Source organism: Poecilia reticulata, chromosome 3 (assembly GCF_904066995.2).
Source record: "Poecilia reticulata chromosome 3, P_reticulata-male-v2, whole genome shotgun sequence".
Lineage (NCBI taxonomy): Eukaryota > Metazoa > Chordata > Actinopteri > Cyprinodontiformes > Poeciliidae > Poecilia > Poecilia reticulata.
The window spans coordinates 29,951,141-29,967,518 of NC_088832.1; the positions used below are offsets into that span (position 1 = coordinate 29,951,141).

Here is a 16,378-nt window from a genome sequence, read left to right on the forward strand (position 1 = left end):
ACCATTGGCTGAATCACTGTTGCCATGGACACGTGTTTATTCGGCCTGCGTTAGAACCTAACTGAAAGCGTTAGCTTGTTAACTTTTTCTCCGTTAAAAATGTCAACAGTACACACACCTGAAGAGACGATAAAACACGATAGAACACATGTGTTGATAAATATAACTGCAAAATGCGGACGTAACATAGTAAGTCATTTGAACGTTGGTTAAATTGTAGTTACAGCTATCTGTCCGTATGTCTGTCCGACTGCCCAAACGGCAGGAATATTCTTAAATGCTATATTATATGTTGATTTTGTTTTCAGCAAGGAAAGAAGGGAGACAATTTGGTGAGTTTCCTGCATGCTGCGATAGAAGAGATGAACCTGGGGGAGTCAGAAAAGAAACATGCCAACCCTATGAAGCACACTATTGATTACGACTTTACTTGCACCTATAACTCACTAAATGACGCCCAGTCTTTCAGTGACATCCTCCAAAAGTCAATCATATGTAAGCTTAATGTATCAAATATAAAACCTAATGTCATCCATGTGTCTCATCATCAGTAGTGTTTAATTCGTTCTATGTGCAATCACAAGTGCAATAGTTTTATATTTTGTGGTCAGTTACAGTGGTGGAGGTCGTGCATGAGGGAAGAAAAGGTGAGCTGAAAACATCGGTACTGGGACAAGCTGTGGTGGATTTGTTCCCACTATTGCAAGGTACAGTTTCTCCTTTAAGAAATTACTATTTTTTCTGCTCTGGTGCTGCTATGTCAGAAGAGTGAGTCTTCTTTTAAACCAGATGTAGGTGGAATAAACAAAAACTGATTTTGTAGAATGAGGAGGGAGGACTTCCAAGGCTTTTATGACTTTCTGTTGTCCTTCAGGTCAATGCAGCTTTTCAAGTACGGTTCCAGTCAATCCAATGGTCAGTCCTGGGATTAAAGAATCTCGGCAGGGAATCAGCCGTAAAGTTAGTTACTCATTACATTTAAAAAAATACAAAGTCTTTATTCAATAGAAATAGATATTTTTTTAAATTATTTTTATATATGTAGTATATCATGACTTGAGTTGTATCATATGTTTTCAGTTTTTGATAAAGTGTTGTAATAGTTTGTTTAGGGTGGAATTCAAAGAGGATATAAATTAAATCATATTTTACTTTCTAAATATGTCTATAAATGCTAAACAGTGGCTTGCTGCATCATTTCATCCCATTTAGCAACCAACCCTGGAAGTTTTTGTCAGCGTGTTGGAACCACTGCTCACTGAACCCGAATTATCAACCTGTATCATCATGAAGGTAACTGTGGAAACAGCGTTTTCAGTGCCTGACACATGGACGCTGCCGGCTGGTTCAGCTCACAGCCCCTTTGCATACTTCGCCGCTCTGGAGGTTCCTCTAACTGCAGAAGTGAGTTTTACTTTTGTATCCTAATACGTCATGTTACAGCTATTCCATTAAAAATGTACAGGATGACAAATCAATATGTTTCTGTGATGATGAATTTTAAAATATGGGAATATTTCCCTCTCTCTGTGTCTTAGCATGATCAAGCACTGATGTTTTCTGAAGGCCATCTGAAGCCAGGGGGTCTGAGGGAGGGCAAAGGCCGTCGGAAGAGGAGACCCCTTCTATCTTTATTGGCACCAGGGAATCATTTTTTACCTGGGTCATTTTGCCAGCCAGAGCCCATTGATCATGAGGATGGAGAGCTAACTAGTTTAGAGGTAACAACAAGCACCTTTTACTTGAATTTTCATTTACTTATACCTTTAAACAATTGTAGAAACAAGCTTAGCTATAGCCATCAGAGTAAGGTTTGAACACACAAGGAAATTTTAAGACCTGAATGTTCATGCAGGACCTACCATTTCGTCATGAAGCAGAGATTACAAAGAACAGAGTGAGATGGGACACAGAGATTCGATGCTTCCTGGATGCCAATGCAGCTTCCAGGTCAACCGAACATTCAACTTCTTTTTTGTTTTTTTTGCAAAGTGAAAGTCAGTAAAAAGGCATTTTAAAATCCTAATACATTTGTCCTTAAGAACAAAAAAGATAATCTCCCCCAAAACTAAAGTAAACTTAGGTTTTTAACAAAATTCAGTTTCCAGAAAACAGTGAATTTTGCTCCATGATTCAAATGGAGGAAAAATATTGCTACATTGTGAGCAAATTAAGAAACAAGCCAACTGGAATACATTTGTTTAGTTTGAGATACATTTAAAAAAATGTATCTCAAACTACTGAAAATTGTATTTTGATTATATTTGTAGATTGAAAGAAAAAATCACAGATAGCCGACTGTGGCCAGTGGAATTAATGAGGACTTCGATTCCACTATCAAGGGTAAAAATATACATTTTCTATTTTCTGTGGATATTTTAGTACTGCTAAAGAGATATCTGTTTGTGGCAAACAAAGAGGCAGCAGTTCAGTTAATCATACTACTGTTGAACTGCAGATGAATGTTTTAATTGTCTCTGTTTATAGTTAGGTGATGAGAACCCAGAGATCCCCTTTCATGGTTTGATATTTGTTGACACGGGGCGGTTGTTGTATCCTGGAGTCTCCCGCATCAGAGGAGCATACACTGTTCATCCTTTCTATGAGAGCGAGCTTCTGAACAAGGTCTCAAAAAACACTGTAATAGTAGTCATTTTTTTGTTTTTTCATTTGCATAGCTTCTAGTGCTGAAACTTATATTATCTATAAAACAATATATTCCCATATACATACAAGCCAAATCTTTCAGCAAGTGATGCTAAGATTGTGGATTAATCTTCCTCCAAAGATACATTTAACTGACTCTATGAATTCAAAACGAGCCTGTACATTTTCTTGTTTTAATTTTTTCTTAATATTTATTTTCCCTGTGTTTTATTTTATATTTTATATGGGTGGTTAATATCAATAGTTATTTTCACTTTGTGATAGTTTTGTCTGTGAAATGGGCTTATCAAAAACTCTACTTACGTTTTTACATTTTTTTTCTGGTTTCTTCTTTTACTTCTTGTTAAAGTGAACTATGTGTTGATTTTAAACTTACAGACCAAGCGGAAAGCCAGTGTGTTAAAGGAGCAGGCTAAAATAGCAACTGTCCTGGCCAAATCTCGAGCAAGCATAGCAATGGGACCTCCCAAAAAAGGAGCAAAGAACTATGATCCAAGCAGCAAGGGAGTCAAGGACCAGTCTAAAAAGGTCAGGAATGTGCTAATTGTCAAGGATGAGTTACTACTGCAAAGTTAAATTCACACTTGCAATGAGAAATGTTTTGTTGTATGTGTAATAATGTGATCTTTTTAAATATAGCAGCAGAGTGTTGCTCCTCCCAAGACCACCACATGTGATGAAGCTTCTGAAAGCACATCTGAAACTGAGACAAAAGTCAATGTAGAAGGAAATGTAAGTTTCTGATAAAGAAGGCAGCTTGGTGCTCCAGTAGCTCCTGACAAAAATATGATGTTATTAAGTATGCTGTGCTGCACACTTTGATTTTAGTTGCAGCATAGAGCAGCAGAGACACATTCAAACTTTTGCTTTGCAGATTTTTACTTTAATCTTTTACCTTTGTTGTCATTGACAGATGTACTTGGAAGCCAAAACATATGTTATTATTGAGATGTCCTTGAGTAGACCACTGGTACCAAAAACATCCCCTGAGGAACTGGCTCGAAGGTAATATGCATTAACACAGTTAAAGTACTGCAATTAATCCCCATGTCTGTAAGCTCATCTCTTGTGAAAAGTTTACATCTTAGCACACATTAAATAACAAAAGTTGAATAATTTCTAAGGTTACAAAGATTTTCATTTTCTTGAGACAGTTACAGTAATTGTGTAACACTTTTGTATTTTATTTCTGCAAAAAGAAAAAAAATCTACATTTATTTGATGATTCAGAATTTGCTGTTATTATTTACTTTCTTCATTTTGTTTTGGCAAAAAATGTGAGCTAGCTTATATGTTTTCTCAAAATATGAAAGCACACAAGTAAAGACACACAAGTTGACTGTACAACCATCTGTTATGTATTCAAAAATGGAAGTTATAAAAGATGTGCCATATTTCAAAAAACCTGATAATGACTACAGCTCATTTGAATAAAGAAACTCAAGAATATAATAAAAACTAATTCACCATATGGAGACAAAAAAAATAGTAATATCTTTATTTTTGTTCCACCTTTCCCCCAATCTCTCTCAGTTTATTCACACTTATGCAGTGATCATAATTATTCAGACAGCTGCTGTAACTGTATTTGCACACGAGGAATCACTTTTACCTGACATGGCTCATCCGGTTACCATGAAAATTAAGATTTGACGAATGTGTAATGGAGAAAGAAGTCCAAGTGGTAATACTGAAAGACTATACATTAGTTCTACAGTCAAAACATTTAAAAAAGCGCCCATCATGACACCTTTGAGGATCACTAGCATAATCTAATGAGTTACCAACAACTCTGGTAAAGATCAAGTGAATTGTTTGTTGGGTATGCAATTTGAGGAAATCTCTAGATTACATATTTGGTGTTGCATTCTTTTCTGAGTTAACATTATCATTCACGCCTTAAACAACTGTTAAAATGTCCGTTTACTTCCTTATCTGTCTTTCTTTTTGTTCCTTTCTGAATGTGAACTTAAAATAAGTGTTTTCAAATCCTACAGGGTGAAGGTACTGATCCCCCCCAAACCCAAACGTCCAGCTGGTCCTAGCAGAGCAGAAAAGGTGGGAAACCCATATACATTTCAATAAAAATATGCATATATTATATCTTGCAGTCAGGAAAGGTTTCTCACTCTCAGATTTCTTGTCTCTAATGTGTGCTCTTGTAGGCTGTGCTGGACTTTCACACCCAAGTAGGCAATGCGGTGGATGCTGTCTCTGAACAGTTTGCCGAAATATTTGGAGCAAAGAACGAGCTGCAGGAAAGCGTTAGCAAAGAGCAAATTTTGGCCGAGGTGATGGGAGGTCTTAATGTCTCTGGAAGATACTTCACCTTCAAGGAGCAAATCAAGGTTTGAGGTTTAAAATGATTTCTTGGGCTGAATCTATGATATATCTATTAATAAAATGTTTTTGTTTTGCTCTTTTTGTAAAGGAATCTTCTTTCGTCAAATTCAATTAAAATATTTGCATGTTTCTGGCTTGTAGCGAGCAGTGGTAAAGATTGTACGTGACAAAATGCAGCGGTCCAAGCCTCTCACTGATCCTCAAGAGGTGAAAGAATTTGTCAGCAAGCTCTACGTCTACCTAGTGGATGAAATGCATGTGGCTCTCAACAAGGTATTACCATCGCCATTCCATCCATTTTATTTACACTCTTGTCCCTTAATGGGGTCAGGAGGGGTGCTGGTGCCTATCTCCAGCCAACGTTCCGGGCGAGAGGCAGGGTACACACTGGACAGGTCACCAGTCTGTCACAGGGCAACACAGAGACACAGGACAAACAACCACGCACACACACACACTCACACCTAGGGACAATTTGGAGAGGCCAATTAAGACTATACATTAGTCATGTTTTTGGATTGTGGGAGGAAACCAGAGTACCCAGAGAAAACCCACGCATGCACAGGGAGAACATGCAAACTCCATGCAGAAAGACCAGGGCCGGGAATCGAACCCAGAACCTTCTTGCTGCAAGGCGACAGCTCTACCAACTGCGCCACTGTGCAGCCCATTACCATTGCCATCATTTGTTTAAGGATATTGTTTGGATTTTTTAGTGATCTTTATCTTCACCTTCTTTGCAGATTTATTCCAGTGACGTGGCAGAAGACTGCACTGATGAAATGAAGTTGGAATCTAGTCAGCTGAGACATTTTGCTAAAGAGGCACAACTTACAAGCAATTATCAACAGGCGGCTCAGTACTACCAAGAGGTACAAGAACAGGAAAAAATGAATCTAAGATATTAAACACAGCAGTGAAGGAAGCTGATGAATCTGGCTGGCAGACTAATTGGGGATCTGTGTTTTTTTTATCTTCAGTTAGTGGTGAGGCACCCTGATGAACCTTTGTACAAGTTTGAGTGGGGAAGCCTGTACATGTTGACCGGGGACTATATGAAAGCTAAAGAGTGTTACCATGACGCTGTATCCATCCAGCAAACACACCAGCCCAGGTTAGAAGTGCTTCATTTATGCTGTGGATTATGAATTTATCTAAACAAAGTTACATTTTAATTAGTCAGGTTTGTATAGTTAGTAATGTGTAAATGTTTCTCTCTTTGATGATCAAGTCGTAAACCACAGAAAATCATCAACCTTTGTTGTTGCTGTATAGTTGATCATGTAGTTTGTTTCTGTTTTTACTTATTTGTCCAGTTTGATGATGTGTGGGGTTGTGGCCGTGATGTTTGAACGTTACAATGAAGCTCAGACCTTCTTGGAGCGAGCCACCAGCCTAGAACCGCCCAGTGTGGAAGCTTGGACGCTGATGGGTCAGTTCACAATCAGGATTTCTCACCAATGTGGGGACCACTTTACATAACATCCTGCTCATATTTTCCACAATGGAGTGAAGTCTAGTGGTCTGCAACAATATCTGAATGATCTGTGCTCTGTGTCTGCTATTTTCTTAAATGCATTTGCTTAGACTTATATACTTACACTGATAGTAGAAATCTGTCTGAAAGGTAGAGGTTTTTATTTGTTTTTTGTGATAAAATCCTAAAGATTTGAATTTCCAATGGAACCATTGCTTATTGTTTGATATAAATGTATTGTCTTCAAGTCAGTGCACTGTAGGGTCAAAGTGAAAAAAGTGGCAGACCTTTGTACCGCTGTTGTATGTTATGGAGGATCTACATACATCAGGATGTTTGCAAAAATATAGGACATTTTAATAAAAATGTTGCAGTTTTCATGCTGCATGTGAGATTATACTACTGAAATAAAACATTTAGATATGTAGAATGTTGAGGGTACTCTACAACAATTATGTTCTGAAGTTAAGCAATTCTTAAACAGAAGATGTATACAATTTTTACATGACAATGTTTACAGAAATGCTGCAAACAACAGCTCAAATAAATTACAATGAAGCACAGATTTTAAAATCAGCAACACTGAGGTGTACAGTCCAGAAACTAGTAAAGTCCTAGTGCAAATATTCTTAAGAAAATTATATCCATCTTTGCTTAACCTCTAACAAATGGTAATTAAAAGCAGGGGTAATGTACACTACATATTGTAACTTGTTTGGATCCGCCTTCTAGGTTTGCTCCATTTAAGTCTAAACGAAGCCTTCCTGCCTGAAAGAGCATTTCTAGAGGCCAAAAAGGTTTTTGGGGCAGAGGAAGCAAACGGGGCATATGCAGATGACAAGACTAAACCAAGCGATGACAGCACTGAGGAAGCAAAGGCCCAGCATGATGAGCAGGAGACAGATAATCCTGCACCACCTCAAATAGCTGAACAAGGTGAGGTGTAACATTAGAGCAAGCATCCAGGCATACGGTAAAATATAAGCCACACATGACAGCGCATTTAAGACTGATGGTGTTTTTCTGACAGAGCCTGAGTTCCCAGATCACGACATGGACGACAGCAGAGAGCCGTCAATTCATAGTGACAAATCGTGGACTACTTCAACTAAACTCACCTCTTCCATTTTCACACAAACATTGAAGTTCTTGCTGCAGAACAATGCCCTACAGGTATTCAAACCTATTTGATTTAGCAGTGTATAATCCCACAACAAGAGGGTCCAATTGTTTAAATGCTGTCAAATCATTTGTCCTCTCTAAGTTATAGTCATAGTCATAGAAAGTCAAAAAAATTAGTTTGATGTAATATTCTATTGCAAACACTGCATCATTCAATAAATAAACATTTGGATACTCTAATTCTGAGCTGTAAAAATCAACAAGATGAAATAAATAGTTTTAGAACTAACTGTGCTCTTTTGGCAGATGGCAGAACACGCTTTGTCCCAAGAGCTGCTGGGTTCTAAAGGAGGTTGCAGTGTGGCCTACTATTATAGCCTAGCCCAGTTCCAGCTGCTCAAAGGTGACTACAGCAGTGCTATTGACAGCGTGAAAGAAGCACTGTTTTACAAAAGTCAGGTACTTCCACATTTCCTTCTTATTGATTTAAGACAGAAAGACCATTACCATATAGTTTCCATGTTATTTGCAGCTTTTGGAACAGTCTATTTTGGTGACTCCTCTTTTATTTTAGATTTAACATAAATCTTAAGAAATAAAGCGCACATAGTGTTTTATATGATGTTGCTTACTGCTTAGTTGAACTCACTAAAAGGTGAAATATCACCCTCTGGTGTACAAAGTATTTCTTCTCCGGTTGTAAAATTCAATTTTACTGCTTTGTTGTTCTCAGCAAAAGCCTATAAACCTCTGAAGTTTTAAGATTGGATCAGCTACAATATATGTTTGGGTAATATCACGGCCCTTTTAAAGTAATAAAATAATTCTCCTTTAGCAAATCGCTGCAGTTCTGCAGTGATTTTTGTGGAAATGTTGTACATTTAGATGTACACTTAAGCCTCCATTTCTCTAATAGAAAGGTGTTAATCAGTTTCCATAAATATAATGGCAGTGTAATCTAGATCTTTCTAACTTTAATTTCATAAGATTTCAATTTAAAGTTAAAGTAACATTATTCAGAAAAACTGAAAAGCATGTATTTTTAAGTTGGAAAATGGGATTTAAGCTATTTATTCTGTCTTCTTATTTAATTGTCCATGACATGATCAGTACCCAGATGCCTGGGCCTTGAAAGGTCACTGCCACTACCTGCAAGGCGCATTTACTGAAGCCCGGGAGTGTTATGAGTGGAGCATGGTCTTTCCAGAGCCACCTTCAGACACTCACATCGTTTTCCTTCGCCTGGGAGCTATCTATATTCTTGAGGAAAAGGTTAGATGTTGGTTATTGTGTTTTGACCTGAGCTGTAAGTGAGATATAAGATTTAATTTTTCTCCACAACTCTAAAATAAAATAGTTTTGCTTTTTTTTTTTACATTTTTCAAAAAATATTTATTTATTTTTTTTTTTTTTTGTCACTAACACTATGTTTATGATATTTATTCTTCAGTTTATGCAAGCCAAAGAAGTCTTCCTGCAGGCATGTGAGCAGTCCCCATCGTGCCTGACCTGGTTGGGCCTCGGCAAAGCCTGCTACAGGGTAAAAGTTCACATTGGTAATCGTGAAAAAGTGGCTTTAGTTAAATTTTCTTAAGCTTTTAAATTAGTTTATTGAAGATTTTCTATATTGAGCAGGTTTAACATGGTATATTATGAAGTGTTAGATTCAGTTTAGAAGAGCTGGTGAGCTGGTGACAGTGGAGGTAAACACACCCAATTTAGGACTATTTTATTTTTGTTCTGTCAAACAGACATACACTGTCTCTGAACTCTGAAGAGTCTTGTTGACATTGAAAAAAATTAAAGTCTTGATTTGTTTTTGTGTAGTTGGGGGAGCTGTGTGTTGCTGAGGAAGCTTTAGCTGTGGCCACTCTTTTGAACTCAGCAAATGCAGAGGTGTGGGCTTACCTGTCTTTAATCAGCCTTAAGGTGAGTGATTACTACTCTTTAAACCCACAATCAATTTCAGTTCTGGTCTGACCTCTGTGGGGTTTGCAGGACAGGATATACCAGAATGTTGTTAGACTGAATTTTTAATTTTTTTTTGTACTTAGCAAAAACATTTTCTTACACTAACATGGGGACAAAGCTTGCATGAAATAGACATTGAAGTTCAAGTCAGAAATAAAATAAAAATAGTGGATGGGGTTTGTTGTAAAGCTGGAAACGAACTTTAAAAGAGTTAAATTAGTTCATTTAAAAAATCTGTTTAATTCTGAAGGACAAAAAAATACAGTACATAAAATGTTTTTACCCTAACCCTCATTAATCATATATTTTGACTTTTTTTCAGTCTGGACAACTAGAAGAGGGGGATAAATATTATAAAAATGCAATCAGTGTAAGTGAGTTTTGATTTATTAACACACACTAACACATCACACAATCTTGTCAACAGCTAAGCAATTTCCATTTGAGGATCAATAAAATATATTCTGTTCTAATCTATTTACTTATGAACATTGTGTCAGGTGTTTCTGATGTTCAGATTATTTTTCCAGACTTCTTCAGTTATCTTTCCAAGTTTTAAGTTTGTATTTATTTACACAGAAACTGTTGCCCTTCATTGCATAGTTACCCAGAACATTTGCATAGTGTTTCTTGTAACAGACAAACAAAAAGCCATTGTTTCAAACTCTTTTTCTTTTCTTTTTTGATTCATAGTTTGATTTCCAGGACTCATCCCTGAATGAAGAGATCAGTGAGGCGAAGCGTCAAACTCGGATGAGTAAACTGGCATCATGCTTCAATGCAAGTGCTCAAGCAGAGGATGAAACACTTTAACCAAACACATTTTATGAAGACAGCACTGCATTTCAGATGAAATTTTATTGCATTTTTATTGCGTTTTGAAATAAAACAAATGAATGTGTCAAAAATGGGGCTGATCAAGCCATAAAAATTAAACTCAGAGCGACACAAATAGTCTTAATTACATATAAAACTATTTAGTTTTTTCAAAGGACTGCAACAAAAAAATTTTGTTTCACAAAATAACAAGTAGCATTGTGTAGTGAAATGCAAAAATCAGTCACCTGGTTTGTATATTTGAGATTCTGTAATTCTGCAAAGATGTATAAAAGAAATGTGAAAATTACAATGCAGTATGTTATTATACATTGTCATAAACATTAGGATAGCATTTAAAGTTAAGTTGTAATATGTTGTGACACAAAGCTATTGTGTAAGTAGCATATAACAAATGGTAAGTTTTACAAAATATTTCTACTCTGTTTAGGCAGTCATTTTACAATTTCAATACATACCTGAAATACCTTAAAATTTGGCACAATTCTCCAGAGAAAGAAAATGTCAAATGGATTATATTTTTGGGCTGTCATGTTGAACATTTTCTCATGTTTCAATAAATGTATTTCAGACTTTCATTTGTGTTTTCTTCCAGTTTGTGAATTAGTTATTTCCTAAATTCTAAAAAGATGCCAAATAAATTTTTCCTCAACCTGAAAACAAGGTGAATTAAAACAACCAGAGTTTGCTGAGATTAAAATTTGTCAGCATTATTCATGGGTAATTTCTTTACAGTGCCATTAGAGCTATGGCTTGTGGTATCATTCTGTAGATTCCTCTGCAGATCACTGCCTGGACCGAACAAACACTTCTCTCAACCATGGTGAATCCTCATACAGACGAGGGTCCCCCAGGTACTCTGCGGTCCGCTTGTAGAAGTAATAGTACAACACAGAAGCTACACAGATGGAAAACAAACAAGATTAAGAAGGTAGTATACTTACTATAAAACATCTCCAAATGCATCGATGATGCAATTTGAGCACTTTTTTATAATCATCAGAGGCATAATTCTATATTTGTTAATTGTTAATTTTACCAGTATCCAGAGACAAATAAATAGGAAATCCCTATGAAAAGGCAGGGTCTAAAAGTGAGCCACACAGATTAGACATAAGTACCACTAAACCTGATAAAGTTTATGGTGTCATAATAAACAGAGATTTAGCAGTGAGTCCCACACAAAAGTCTAGATGGCTCTTATGCCACAGACTAAACAAGTAGAGGTGGCACTTAATAAGGATTACATGCTGTTTAACTACTAATGAGCTTATAACAGTATGAAATAACCACCACATGGGGAGGTGATATTAAAGCCTGGAGTCTAAATGCATGAGACGGGACCAGTTCCCTCACAAAACGCTCAGAATAGTTCAAGTTTTTCTCTCGAGGATCTATGATGGATATTTAGAGTGGAGTCAAAAACAAGAATGCTGTAAAATATCCAAAACCTTCCATACTTATTTGTATGAGGTAAATGGTATTTTAAAAGGTGGATAAATGACTCTAATGTATAAGGACAGTGCCTTGTATTGCATTTAAATTTTTCATACTTATTATTTCATATGTATTTTTGGAGCTCTGAAATGATATACCAGCACAAAGCCCCCCCTCTAAGTGCAATAAGTCTTTCTCTATAATTACAACTGGAAGAGTTTTGGATGTCTCTACCAACTTTATAAAGACCAAAGCTTTGTCACATTTTTCTTCACAAAATATAACAGATACAATAGGGACTGAACACATAATAATTCTCTATGTCAGTATATTTCTGAAGGTGCAATTGGCATGTAATTTCCACAATATGTCGAGAAATAATAGCTCCAGTCCAGGAATGCAAAGAAATCAAGCTATAGATGTTCATAAGTGTAATAAAAAAAAGAATACATAGGAAAAAAAGATTGATCGTGAAATTTATGTAATACTTCAGGCAAAAGCTTTTGTTTTTGCCTGAAAAAAACGGCTCATGCATGAAGAAACTAGTCACACACATTGCTCAGATGTGACTTAGATCCATTCTTCCTAGCTTCAATCCCATTTGGGATTGAACAAGATTATATTATCTTGTACTAAATGTACATGACTGTTTTGTAATTATTGATTGACTTCAATAGGTTTTGCTTCTTTTCTTCTTAAGTTCAATATTTTTCATCTGTATAATTCCACCTCATTACACTGTGGTTTTATTTCTTTGAATATGAGTGTATGAGTTGATTCACCATCTGGAGAGAATTTCATGTCATTGGCATCTTCATAAATATATTTACAGTTGTGTTTTAATCATAACACAACTTTTCATAGGTTTAATTCTTATTTTGCAAGCGGTAATTAGTTTTGCTCAGGGATTTCAGAGTAAAAGAAGCTGAATAAATAAATTATGAAATGACATTTATTTAACATTTGCTCCCAATTTCACAATGTTATACTTGCTTTGGTCTGACAAAGCAAGTACAAAAAACACTTTGAAGACACTGGGTTGTAAAATCAAAACATTTGAAAATGTTCAAAAGGAACAAATACTTTTGCAAGGCACTATAATTTCAATTTGACATTAGACTAATGTGAATCCAGTGTGTGGATAAAATTTTTAAGATGTAAAAATTAAATGATCTTACCAGATCTTTGAAACACAAACAGCACCTGCAGACCGTCTGTCCAGATAAATCGGTTTGTGTTTAGCCAGCGCAGATTCTGAAATCAATGTGTAAGAAAACATAATTGATGCCATTCTTTTAGTTAACATGTATGTAAAACCATGCTGTACTTGTATCAATCACAACAGATAAAAAAATTGTTGAAAGATAAAATGATCATCTGTCTTTTCTTTTCCCAAAATCAAAAAGTAGGTTTTTGCTCTTTATGTGTTTTTGTTCGTTCTAAATAGTCTCTTATACAGGATCTCTTCAGAAGTTTTTGATAAAACAAAAAGAAAACATATATCAAACTTGTGTTTATTTTTATGTTGTTGTATCCATTTGTTCATGTTTTTACCATAAGCCAGGAGTGGAGTATGATACTGAAGGTCAGGTAGAGAGCGGAGAGCATTATCAGGGCTCTAAATCGTTCCAGCAGTATGGCAACCAGGCCAACCTGGAACACGTAGGTGTTGAATAACATCAGCAGAATGATGATCAGGTTAAATAAGATGCAAATGTCCTGCATGCTGTGGAAAGGAAATATATTTATGTAACTGGCAGCCATAAGAACAACAAGGACAAAGAAGATCTCATTCTGGTATCAATGTAAGTGGGCTGTTTCTAACCGTAGAAATGTTTTACTCTTACTGCTACCCTGCTGAAACCTTAAAAAAAGTTTGACTCACATGAAAAGCACCAACTGCACTGCGGGTTCAGTCCTTAGCAGCTCACTGAAGGAGTTGACAAACAGGTCAAAAGAGAGCAGACTGAGCTGAATCAACAACACAAGGGAGTAGTTGCTGGCATGGAGCATCTCCGACCCGTAGGCTGGGTGCCCTGGCGGATTGTGGTTCCACTGTGGATCCAAGGCTGCAGCACTCCCTCAATCCCACCACAGAGAAACATCAACCTGAACGCGGCAGGTTTGACAGTTTGGATGCCTCAGTGAGGCATTCAAGTGGTCCTGCTCTCCCAAATACAGATCTAGCCCGTTTGATATAACATTAGTGCTTCATTCCATGTTGTTTGGTTGAATTCAGTTTACTTTGGAAAAACAGAAGCACTCTCAAACAGGAAAGCAAGTTTTGGTCTGGAGATGAGCTGCCAAGCATTCAGAGATGTCAACATGTTACATTTGACTGCAACAAAACCCGCAGATGCAGCTGTGCAGTTCAACCTGCAGACTTGCATATCAGAACTGGTGAGACATCAGTGTCTTGAGGGGAAAAGGGCAGATGTCCTGTGGAAGGAAACAACAGATTCATTCAGTTAAAGCAGTTGTAACTTATAAAAAACATTTAGAATGTTTTATATTTTGCATGCTTTTAAAGACTGAGGAAAGAAAGCTAGAGTTAAAAGGAATCTATGTAATAAACATATGTTGCAATAAACGCAACATATGTATATAAATATAAATTAAATGAAACACAATTATTGATAGCACTTAGAGCATCCAAACCAAGAAACTAGTTGGGAATTAATTCAGTTTTAGATCAATTTTCACCAGAAAATTGGTCTAAATTTTTGACAATTACTTTTTAATTGTCAAAAATCAGCTTTATCGTCATTTATTACAGGACTAAAAAGAAAAAAAATGGGTTGTCTTTTGCAGATTAAAGATAAATTAAATCCTGTCTTCACTAATATTTCTGTTTCTCAGTGTTATTTTTGTGGTCCTTGCCTCTTCTCATGAAGCTGTCAATATGGAGCTGCTACAGTGACACCTGGTGGATCCTCTCACGGTCCCAGTACTTATAGCTCAGCACGAGCATGACAGGTGTGAGAAAGATTAGGGGTACTTCCAAACACTCGGCCATGGAGGAGACGGCTACTTACTCTTGAAAGCTGGCCTACTCAGATTTTCGGTTAGTGGTATTAGTGGCTTCTTTGCACATGAAACAGCACACAAACCACATGCAGGCAAATAAAGGCATCTACATTTTTTGACGGATCATACAGCACATCAGACATTTTTTTAAAAGAATTAGAAATGTTGTCTTACACCTCTTTTTGCATACACCTTTTAATGAAAAATATTGAATTCTTCACCGGAAAAGAATAGCCATGTAACCAAGCAAGCAACTGTTGTTAGTATGCACTCAGCCTGCAGTATTGAGTACTGTTCTACTACATTTCCTTATTTCAATTTTTTTACCTTCAATATATAGAACATGTAATCTAGAAATTTACATACAAACTTATGCCAAAACAAAAAACAAACCTGTACTGGAGGGTTCATTTCAGTAGCTGAAGTTCTCTGTGTCTCCCTGAGGGACGCATGTGTTCATAAACAACATAGTGTGCCGCAGACTGACAGCTTGTGTCCTTGCAGCAGCTTTTATCCTTTCACCTCTCTAATAAACACGCAAGAGATTTGTGTCATCATGTGCTTCAGGTCAGTCTTTGTATACAGACTCATGTACCAGCAGATTATGCTAAATTTCTGTTTTTATGGTTTTGTCAATTTAAAAATTTTGGCTTTGTTTTAGTTCTCAATCAGGCCATGGGGAAATGTGTGGCTATCTGATCAAGCCTGATTAGATTCCCTACCTGCGCTGTTTGCGTTTCATTTCTTTTATAGCTTAAAATGTTTCCATAAACTTGTGGATTTCTTCTTTATTTCCATGTATATGCATTATATTGACTTGTTTCGTAAGCCAAACTGATATTTTACAACCTATACTCTCCTATGAAGGATACAGTTCATGTAAATAAAGGTGATCTGTTTTCTAGGTCATTTCCCCTCAAGAATACGGTAAGGATTGCAGCAAACTGGAGTCAAGCTTTAAAGCAACTGTTGTCATCTAGTGGTAAGCCTGTACTATTACACACGAGAAACACAAAATGTTATATCCAAACAACTTTGCACTTTCCTTTCCCAATTGTTTTGTTCTTTTGTAACAGCATCCATGGATAATTCAGAGACACTAGAACATATGCTTTGTTAATTTGCCAGATTGGCAGCTGTATCAATGAAACTTAGAGGTATGTATGACCAGAAATGTGATTGCCACAAAGTAAACCACACATTCTGCAACCACTGAATGGCCCATTTGAAAAATGACTGAGATGAAAATGTGAGTTCTGCAACAAGGCTTTTCCCCTTCAAAATTACAAGGAGAAAAATAAGAGCACAATTCTGACTTTTTTCCCCCAGAATTCTGAATTTTTTTTTCTCAGAATTCCAACACATTTTAGAATCCTGATTCTGACTCTTTGAATTTTTAACCAGAATTCTGGTTATAATCAGAATTATAACTTTTTGAATCCTTTCAAGTCTTTATTTATTTATTTCTAATATAGCCGATTAGTCCGAATCCTCTGC

General features: G+C 36.4%; 2 protein-coding genes across 3 annotated transcripts; one reads left to right on the forward strand and one right to left on the reverse strand.

Moving 5' to 3' along the window:
• Positions 1-13: 13 nt before the first annotated feature.
• On the forward strand, positions 14-10,995 carry cfap70 (cilia and flagella associated protein 70). 2 transcript variants are annotated; one of them, XM_008405649.2, is made up of 26 exons: positions 14-189; positions 309-495; positions 612-707; positions 875-960; positions 1,213-1,404; positions 1,539-1,721; positions 1,856-1,950; positions 2,271-2,343; positions 2,488-2,625; positions 3,046-3,195; positions 3,307-3,399; positions 3,581-3,672; positions 4,665-4,725; positions 4,833-5,015; positions 5,152-5,283; positions 5,754-5,882; positions 5,991-6,124; positions 6,327-6,442; positions 7,220-7,423; positions 7,518-7,660; positions 7,916-8,068; positions 8,720-8,881; positions 9,060-9,149; positions 9,437-9,538; positions 9,903-9,950; positions 10,274-10,995. In XM_008405649.2, exons 1-26 carry the CDS (start codon positions 100-102, stop codon positions 10,391-10,393), a joined length of 3,252 nt encoding a protein of 1,083 aa, XP_008403871.2. In that variant the 5' UTR covers positions 14-99; the 3' UTR covers positions 10,394-10,995. The 2 variants fall into 2 exon arrangements, with proteins under 2 accessions (XP_008403871.2, XP_008403872.2); XM_008405650.2 differs by having other exon boundaries at positions 3,310-3,399.
• LOC103462704 (transmembrane protein 138) lies at positions 10,431-16,036 on the reverse strand. The gene is made up of 5 exons (XM_008405647.3): positions 15,275-16,036; positions 13,740-14,293; positions 13,409-13,580; positions 13,033-13,108; positions 10,431-11,315 (listed from the first exon to the last, which is right to left on the reverse strand). Exons 2-5 carry the CDS (start codon positions 13,865-13,867, stop codon positions 11,203-11,205), a joined length of 489 nt encoding a protein of 162 aa, XP_008403869.1. The 5' UTR covers positions 13,868-14,293; positions 15,275-16,036; the 3' UTR covers positions 10,431-11,202.
• Between the last annotated feature and the right edge of the window lie 342 nt (positions 16,037-16,378).

Excerpts from the sequence above, each read along its gene's own strand:
- LOC103462704 (XM_008405647.3), bottom strand. The coding sequence starts at position 13,867 with ATGCTCCATGCCAGCAACTACTCCCTTGTGTTGTTGATTCAGCTCAGT. Across the intron at positions 13,581-13,739 it reads GTGCAGTTGGTGCTTTTCAT|CATGCAGGACATTTGCATCT; the intron begins GTGAGTCAAACT and ends TCCTTTCCACAG. Across the intron at positions 11,316-13,032 it reads GTTTGTGTTTCAAAGATCTG|CTTCTGTGTTGTACTATTAC; the intron begins GTAAGATCATTT and ends CCATCTGTGTAG.
- cfap70 (XM_008405649.2), top strand. The coding sequence starts at position 100 with ATGTCAACAGTACACACACCTGAAGAGACGATAAAACACGATAGAACA. Across the intron at positions 3,673-4,664 it reads CCTGAGGAACTGGCTCGAAG|GGTGAAGGTACTGATCCCCC; the intron begins GTAATATGCATT and ends CAAATCCTACAG. Across the intron at positions 9,951-10,273 it reads ATTATAAAAATGCAATCAGT|TTTGATTTCCAGGACTCATC; the intron begins GTAAGTGAGTTT and ends TTTGATTCATAG.